At 40.6% G+C, this 9,648-nt stretch overlaps 1 protein-coding gene across 1 annotated transcript in view; it reads left to right on the top strand.

Annotated features, from left to right (window-relative positions):
- LOC106012627 (craniofacial development protein 2-like) overlaps nt 1-2,917 on the top strand; it is a 33,010-nt gene extending 30,093 nt beyond the window's left edge. Inside the window, exon 2 of the mRNA XM_013086132.1 lies at nt 2,768-2,917. Coding sequence (XP_012941586.1) covers nt 2,768-2,917 — 150 coding nt within the window. The remainder of the gene's footprint in view (nt 1-2,767) is intronic.
- Nucleotides 2,918-9,648: the final 6,731 nt, after the last annotated feature.

Below are 9,648 nucleotides of genomic sequence, written 5' to 3'. Positions count from 1 at the left end.
CGTAGTAGTAGTAGTAGTAGTAGTAGTAGTAGTAGTAGTAACCCTGTGAAAAAAGGAGGATATATGTTTGCAAAGTTGCAAGTAGGAATGAACATTCTCCAAATATCATTTTTTGAGTCTAGGGTGACTTACCCCGACCATGTCAATGGACACCGGGGTAACTAGGCACCCTCTGTCAAAATCTTACTCAACATAATATTATCTTTAAAATACACACATTTTATGGCTCATCAGACTATCTAGGAGCCCAACATACATCTTTTAAAAATTAAAGTGTCACTTCTCGATCGAGAGCGACCAAGTAGATTAGTTACTAGATTTTAAATATCATTTTATGAAAATTTAAAGAGATCTTGCAGAGGTCGATTTCAAATGCAGGCAGTAGCCATCTTAAAAACAAACCTCAGATCAGCTAAAGTTGTTGCTGCTGAGCTATGTTTATGTAAATACACCACAAATTTACTGCTCATATGGGTAAAATCACCTTTGATATCGAAAGAAATAATCTTAAAATCATCATAACATTTTTTCCAGGTACATGTCTTAGTCACCCCAGTTCATGGCAATATTATCATTGTCAGACAGCAGGAAAAAAAAGTATGTTTTTGCAGTAATGATACAGTTGAGTCCACTTATAACGAGTCCTGAAACAACGAGAAGTCTGCTATAAAGACCCTATTCTAAAACCCCGTTTTTTCCCTTCTTTATCTTGGTAAATAAAATACTGCTATTGCGCAATCAGACAGTCACGCGAATCGGTTATAGCGGAATAATGCTGATGCTGTGCACAGCACACAGACCAATTAAACTTATAAAACCTCGCCATTTGAGAAAATTGGTGATCCAACGAAACAAAAAACGGGAGAGCCCACGCGAACCAACAGTGGGGAGGGTGTGGCATGCGCAGACAAGCAGAACGCATCGTGTGACAGGCCAGCCCAGTTTAGATTATCTAGGCATACCGTGCCTCTCACTTCTCTGGTACGGGATTGAGAGGTCACAATGATGCTATGATAGATGGAGCGAATGCGTGACGTGCACAAGCAGACGCAACGCACCACAGGGTGTGGTGGGGTGGGGAATAACACAGCGGGCAAGTTAGCCTAGAGCCAGAGCCCCTTCTTTCTGATCGCCAAAGCCGATTTGTCAACATTGCTAGTGCTAGAGAAAAAACCTGATTTGATTTTTGATCAAGTAAGAGTAGTAAGACCTAGAGATCATGTTGGACAAAATCATCATCAGGGGAAATACAAAAAGGAATAAACAGAACACTTAACTCATAGATTAGGCCCAGCTCTACTTTACTATTTCCCTTGAATTTATAACTGGATCCCTAATAACGAGAATCCTGCTATAACGGTCATTTCGCACCGGTCCCCTCCCTCTCGTTATAACAGGATTCCACTGTAATATGTAGGACCAAATTAATTGCCTGTTTAGGGGTCATTTCCACAACGAGAGCTGTCAATTTCGCGGCAACTGCACACGAAGAGGCCTGATGATATCACTGGGCAGCACCATTGTCAGCTACATGTCACTCAGCTGGAAACTTCCTGGCCCATTTATTTTGTGTCTGAGATTGCTTAGGATAGTTGTGTACTACCACGCATTGTTGAGCACTGAAGCTCAAATCTCTTGACCAAGCAAATCTTGTCGCGGAGAGTATCGACGGGATAGAAATATCAGAAGTCTCGGATGTAATTGTGGCCTAAGCAACTCTTGAAGAACATTCATCATCCTGCAAGACATACGTTGAGAGAAACGAGATCGTGGGCGCAATTTAAATGTTAAACATATTGATTAGTTAAATGTTCTACTCTCCCTGGTGTGATTTGATCTACCCAGCTGTAAATAAATCTATCTTAGAATTTTGCTCCTTTACTTTCATTTTCCTACTTCCTGAAGCTCTTTTTGTACTAAAGTTTGGTTTGAGTCCCCGCCGTGGGAGGATATTTTCAAACTAAAAAGCCCCCTTTCCAGAATGAAAGCAGGCTCTCTTTCAGTACTCAAACAATCTGAGGCCATCCTTTTCTTTTTTCCATCCGGAACAACTTATCCCTGTTTACATTGTGTCCAAATTCTCCTTTTTTTGGTAGCAGCGGATGGATCTCCTTCTCTGTGTTGAGGTCCTTTTTGCTCATTTATAAGAAATGCATACATCTCACTAAAAGCGTTTTCTTTAACCTGGTTAGCCATTTTCTTCAGTGCCACACCAGTGTTATTGAAGCAGCAAATCCATGTAGTTTATCCACCCCTAAATCAATTGTTGTAGATACTCGGATGATATCTTTTGAACCGTAGCTAATCTAGAATAATATCTTCTGGCTGTTCCCTTTTTAAAAAATGTATGCCGACCTGATACGAGTCACGCTAAAAGCAATCACATTTTTAGACACAATAAATTATTTTGTTCATAGCAAAGACAAATGCAAAACATTGATGATTAATACTAGGGCCAGAACCATTTCCTTATATATGATTAAGACAAATTGATACAAGATTTAAGTTTGGGGCAGGGGAGGGAAAGGAGGGGAGGAAGGGGGGGGGGTCAGTTAATAAAGCAAGATCAATGTTATCAACTCTTTCGGTGCCAGACTTGCTGTATAATCTGACCAAACAGTTTATATGGTCTCAGGTGAGGCAGTGCTTGAGGTATTCGTGTATTCACTTTTTCAATATTTTTCTCGTAAATTCAACCTTTTTCTCACCATTTCTTTCGTGCCCCCATCTCAGCTCCTCACTACCGTCGCTGCCTACGCTCCCCTAGGGCATTTATGGAGAGTCTGAAGACGTGGCTGAGATAATTGCGTTCTACGCGTCAGATGCTGCAAAACTGACCACTGGGGATCGCAACATCATAGATGCTGGACTCACTCTGCCAATTCTCTTCAACGAGCCTAAAGTGAAGGATCAGTGATTCGGCCTTCTTGCATGACAACTAGGGGATGGTGACCGACTATACAGCGTCTCTCTCCGTCGTTTATAACAAACAAGCTTAATTCTAAATGCTGTGTAATATTTGTCTTGTCATTGCCGTTCGCTTATCACTCGGAAAATGTAAACATTCTGCTTTTAACATAATATCTTTGTCTGTGGTAGAGTTACAAGGTATTGGGCAGGTTGTTGGTAATATTTGTATCAATTTGTACTATGGCGCAATGCAAAGCGGCGAAAAGTGTGCTCTGGCACAGAACCATCACTGGGAGAAAAAGCGCGTATGGTACATGTATTGTCTTTATACAAATATACAAAGAAGAAAAGTTTTGTGATTGTCATGAATTTCTGCTTCAAATGCCTCCATATTTGCCTAGTCTGTGATTGATTGTTTTCGTTTTGACCAGAAACGTACGCCAGAAAATGTAGGTATACAACAATTCATTCCGTCGCGCTTATAAGAACAGCAATCTGGACGAATCAGGATTCTAACAAGGACATTAAACAGTCAGAGAATGAAATATAACGACGGCACAGAAATTCTTCAGACATCAGCAAATGCCCAAAGTCAAAGTTAAAAAAAAGAAAAAGAGACATCGGCTACATAACACGAAGAAGCAACTTCTAAAAATATCTAAACTAAGATGCTCATGCTTTTTTCTGCAAGCAATTGGATTCGTTCATATGCAATTGGCAAATGTAACATGGCCTGTAAGAGACAATAGCTATGCCTTGCAGTGGCGAAGCGTCTATATAATCAAATAATCCCTGCTTCCCCTCCTAATTTTGAAACATTGCCGCAGTCAAATCCACCCATATACGTAAACCTCACCAATTAAATGTAAAAAAAAGACGCTCAAAATCACCAATGAACAGTGTGCCTAACATTCAAACCGGTTTCATTGCCTGTTCACCCCTATCGTGTCACTCCATAAGGAGTCTCAAGCTTTGATTATGTAAGCTTACAGTGAGGTTGGAAGAGTCTACCAAAATTGTTGAAGGGAACATGTGTGCAACAGTCAAAACATTGCCACAAATACCCTGTTCATCCCTTTCGGGCCACAGTTATGATCAGTCACTAGCACTGATTATGTAAGCGAACTATTACTCTGGTCGAGTCTACCTCACAGATGTGAGGGGAACTAACTCCTATTAATATATTAACTGCTTCCAGTGCTTGCTTTTTTTCCTCGACTTATTACCGTCCTATAATCAGATCGTGACCTCGATTATGACACCGGCTCCTCTCTGCGAAACGCAAGACAAAAACAGCCAAATGTGAAATAAAAAATTGATAATTGTCATGTTCTACCAAAGAGTTTAGTCTCACTGATATTGGTATTACATACTGTAGTACTGACTGACATCTATGCTTCTTTGCTTTGTGTTAGTGTTTTCAGAAACCATTCAGAACGGAAAGTATAGATCTAACTTTAACTAAAGTCAAAGAGTCTACATAACAAGAGGGGCCACTTCTCTCTTTGAGCCAATTAAAAAAGTGTCCTCAAAATTTGGTGGCGCCCTCTTCACAAAAGCGCACCTTTTGCGAACAGAGTTGTCCTACTTGAGTTTAAAAAATCAAAGTGAAACTAGCAAGTTTTTGAATGAATTTCGGAAGAACGTTTTTTTAAAAATGGTTACGCTGACAAAAAACATCTTCCAGAGGAAAGGGTGATTGTTTTTTTCGTTTGATTTGACTTTAGAATGAAAGGCTAGAGGTCATTAAAATTTTAAAAAACAAACTCCACACTGAACGAACCCGAACTGCTGATGAACAGCAGTCGATCTGCGCACGCAAGGAGGTGCTATTCCTATTCTTCTTCTGGAAAAACGAAAGAGAGCTTCAAAACAGACTGCAGCGCCATCTGAAGCAAAGAGCCCACCGCCCCCTTTTTCACCCAGCTGAGTCCCAGCGCCCTCTACTCCACCCCAACCATCAATCTGACATAACGACAGGCGTAATATAATTTAAAAATCACAAATAAAGAGAGAGCCCAAACAGCAGGGTTGAAGGTAACGTACCTAAATTCTAATGATTTAGTTCTGAATATTAGTTAAGTCACAAATCACCATCATTACAGAGTTTTAAATTAAGCGTGTATGAGAGATAATAAAACACATTTTTCTTCAATCTTATGCAAGGGCATTGAGAGCAAAATACTGTCATTTTATGCATATAGTTGTCATTGGTACTAAACGACATCAATAAAAAAATAAAACGTGTATTATCACATTTACAGAAGCAAAACGCCAAAAAAATAAATAAATAAATAAAAACGCCCGTGATCGTTGGTTTGAAAACAGATTGACATTATCTTTATGAAACGTTTTCTCCTAGACGGTCATATAATCAGGTCACCTGCGCGCTACTGACCTAGATTCCTTGTGGGCTGACACACCCGTGTAGTAAGCCCACAACCTTGTAGATCATTAGTAGTGATAAGCCTACGCAGGGTGCGGCGGTCAGTTTGAATTGTTGTTTTCTCATGCTTTGACACTGGATTATTTCTGCCTGATGCAGTTTGCTTTTCAAGTCATCTGGATTATGTGAATATTTTCTACATCATTGTGTGTGTTGAGGAACAGAAGTGGTGACTAATTAATTAATTAATTAAGATTGACCAACAGTCTTGAGATCGCAAATTTGAAGTGCTGTTTGGTTGCACTGTAGGCCTACTGTTCATTTTCAGATTCTTCATCGCCATCGTTCTCAGTGAATGTCTGGATTCTTTTAGTTGAGGCCTAATGCAGTTGTTTTTTTTCCAAATCATCTGGATTGTGTGAATATCAAATATCTCTTCCATCAGTGTACGTGTTTAGATTAAACCTACAGTGAAGTTTTGACCGTGCACGTTTAATTCATATCTGTCTAAATCCATTCTAAAATCCATGTCTACACAGTGGAGGCCCCCCCTTCTGATCCGCACACACTCTTCACTGACTTAGAACCTCTCTATGCAAACAACCACTAAAAACGAACTCTCCATCCTATCCCTAGATCTGCTTTTAGATTTAGATTAGTTTGTAACACAAACAATAGACTAAAAGGACCATGTAGATATAAATCTATATATCTAGACTCTGAGCGTCTAGGGGCCCACCCTTGTTAGGTAGGGAAAAGTATACGGATCATAATTATGGGGGAGCTCCTTTGTGTTTTTCCCGACCTGCTTTATAATTAATATCTGCTGTTCTTTCGCAGTGCTTACATGCTTCTCTTCTAGGCCTATTTCTTGCTTTCATCATGTGTGGTTATGACTCTGTTGGACTGTGACTGACACCTTCAAAATAAACTGAAGGAATAAGAACAACAATGGGAAGAAAATGCTCAGTTGGTGGATGCAAAACTGGCTATGACAGTCAGAAAGGTGCAGAAAAAGTGACCTTGTATGGATTTCCTTCGGATGAAACAGAATGTCGGGCATGGACTGCTAGCTTACCAAACATTTTATCCTATGAAAAGGTGTCAAAACATATCAGTGTGTGCCCTCCATTTCCGTAAAACTCTAACTCAACTCAAGTCAACTTTCTGTCTTTCCATCGCTTTTGTCTGTCTAGAATAATTTTTTACATGTTCGTTAGTTTGAACACAAACACAGGGAAGCTATATCATTGAGAGAGAGAGAGAGAGAGAGAGAGAGAGAGAGAGAGAGAGAGAGAGAGAGAGAGAGAGAGAAAGAGAGAGAGGGGGGAGAGAGAGAGGGGGGGGAGAGATTGAGAGGGAGAGAGGGAGAGAGAGAGAGAGGGAGAGAGAGAGAGAGGAGGAAGAGATTGAGAGGGAGAGAGAGAGAGAGAGAGAGAGAGAGAGAGAGGGGGGGGGGGAGAAAGAGACCGCCTAGCCGTGTCCGTTGTAATCATTATTATCATTACGAAGGTCACTGCTTGCTGTGGGCCGAAGCCTGAGCGGCCGGTGTGTCAGTCCACAAGCAAGGTGTGTAGTTCTTGGGCTGCGCTGCCTGATTTATGATCGCCTAGGTTTTCTCCCATCAAGGTGCTGCAATAAAGTTGCCTGAGATTTGTATCAAATATCTCCATTGTAGAAAATAAAAATATTATTAAGTTTTTCAAATGTGAGAAACCACACGAAAGAAAAAGTATGCATGGATCTTAGTCTGTAATTATCACCATCATCGTCATTATCATCATCATCATCATCATCATCATCATCATCATCATCATCATCCTCATCATCATCATCATCATCATCATCATCATCATCATCATCAGTTTCATCAACAGTGGTAGCACGTGCACATAAAAAAACTCTGTTAAACAAGTGAATGTTTTGCTTTTTTTTAAAAGGAAGAAAAAAAGAAAAAAAAGAAAGAAAAGACACATTGAGATATCAAGTAAGGGTAAACTACGGAGTAAGCATGCACAAATAAGTTATTGACACTATCCTAATGAGAAGGATGGACCTGCTAAGACGGAACCAACTTATCAACATCAGGTTTCAGATTGGTCAGTAGCAGACGCAAATCGCTCCACTTCTTCAGCAGCCTTGTCACTGCGCTGAATCCCCTTTCTTCTAGATAGGAGGTGGGAAAAGAGATGAACAACAACTTGATTTTTTCCCACAGGGAGGGAGGGATATTTGTCTAGCACAACAGTTTTCAACCAGAATGACTGGTACGGCTTTTTGAACAATGGTTAGATTTCAAAGTCACATTTCATCGTCAGAAGCTCTTCTTCAATTGCTACTTGCAAGTTATCATCTGTTTCAGTGTTCAATGGGTCCAGTATCCAGTATGAAATTTCCAGTTAAAAAATATCAGGAGGCTAAACGTTGTCTTCATATCAGCGTGCAAATATCTGAGGTGGTTGCTATATATATTTGTAGTAATATGTACTTCAGAAATGCGCCCTTCTTTCAGTGTCTTCGTCAAGCTAAGAAACTGAGAAATTTTCTTCTGCCAATGTTTCGGCGGATCATTTCCAATTTCGACAAGAATGACGAAAGCCTTGATCAGATTGGTGTCATCCCCTTGCAGCTGAAAGTTGAACTGGTCGAACTTTGAGAAAAGATCTGTGAGGAGCACAATGTTGTTATTGTGCTCTTTCAGTTTTTTTGCAGAGATCAATGTCTGTTTTTTTATTTTTTTTTAACTCCAGCACAGAGTCAAACAAGCAGAACAATAATTGTGTTCAACAGTTTCCTTTCGAGAGCCACCAGACTTAAATGTGCAAAAGTAAGCATTGAAAGTACTCGTCATTTTCAGTCTCGAGTTCAAAGCGTGGACTTTGATCTTGTTCACACACTTGATGACAATGGCCAGTGTGTCATGCAGACTATCATTCAGGTTTTTTACAACCAAATTCTGTCTGTGAATGACACAGTAAACAGTAAATACTCCATGGACTGATTTCTTCAAGAAGTTCATAAATCCACGTTTCCGACCTGCCATCGACGGTGCCCCATCTGTTGCACAGGCAATTGTATTGGTCAGAGGGATCTGTTTCTCCTCGAAACATTCTTGGACCACTTTGAAAATGGACTTTGGTATCTGTTTCCGACATTTTCGCAAATAACAATTCTTGCTTTATTTTCTCACCCTCTATGAACTGATATCCAGTTAAAGGCTGAGCTCACGTTCTTTCAGCATTTTGCACAGTGATTCCTCAACATTAGCTGACATCTCATCTAAACGTCTTTGAATGTTATTTGCACTTAGTAGGAGAAATTTCAACACAGGCTCCTGGGCACGTTGCAGGACTGTGCTGACCACCTCTCTTATCGCAGGCAATATTATGAGGTCCTCACCGATAGCATGGTGTTTCCCTGCCTTTGTAATTAGCTGAGATAAATTATAGGTTGCTCGTAAGCCTTCATCAGCTTGATCGACGTTGGCTGCAAACATCGGTTTCACTGATTTTCATTTCTGAAAATTGATCTTTAGAGTTTTGAAGTATGCCACATCTTGGTCAGATTTGTCGTGATGAATCTTCTTTATATGGGATTTGCGGGCTGGGAAAGAAAGTTCTTAGTTATAAGTGTAAACTATGCCTAAGCTATCAATTTTTGTTTTTGTTTTTTGTTTTTCTGTGTGGCTTTTTCCCCTTCATCATTTTTTATGTTGCAGGTCTTGAAAATTCCACACCGCCCCCTTAGCGCCCACCAGCGCCCCCCAATCGCCCAGTTTCGCCACAGCGCCCCCCAAACTCTCGCCACCGCGCCCCTGGGGGCGGTAGAGCCCACTTTGAAAACCACTGGTCTAGTCTATAGCACTACTTTCAATCCACGCAGCTTGCAGAGCGCACAATTGTCCCCACGTAGGCCTACTGGGATGCAGAAGGGGGTAGATCTACATCCTAACAGGTCACCTGGTCACCTCACCCGAAATAGGTTAGGGAGAGATAGAGGCCCAGCGCAGCAAGCAATGCGTAGGCTCTAGGCTAGTGCAGAAGCGAAAGGGTGTGCGAGCACCACGCCGTGTGCTTGATTAACAAGTGTACTTTATTTACGGTATACTGTTTCTTTATCTCAACTAATACTTTCAACAGGGCAACGAAAATATTAATACTTTTACAGATATAAAAAGCAAATAGACTACAAGTACTTAAGGGGGACAACACTCCCAAAATAAAAATTCGGCTCAAAATCATGGAATTTGTGTTATAGACATTTTTAGCTTCCTCAGCCTCTCCTACAACTATTTCATGGCATAAGAACCACCCAAAACCGTATTTTTTCCCATACCGGGCATGTTTGTAACC

This window comes from Aplysia californica, unplaced genomic scaffold, assembly GCF_000002075.1.
Source record: "Aplysia californica isolate F4 #8 unplaced genomic scaffold, AplCal3.0 scaffold00017, whole genome shotgun sequence".
Lineage (NCBI taxonomy): Eukaryota > Metazoa > Mollusca > Gastropoda > Aplysiida > Aplysiidae > Aplysia > Aplysia californica.
This window is presented reverse-complemented; position numbering and strand designations above follow the sequence as displayed.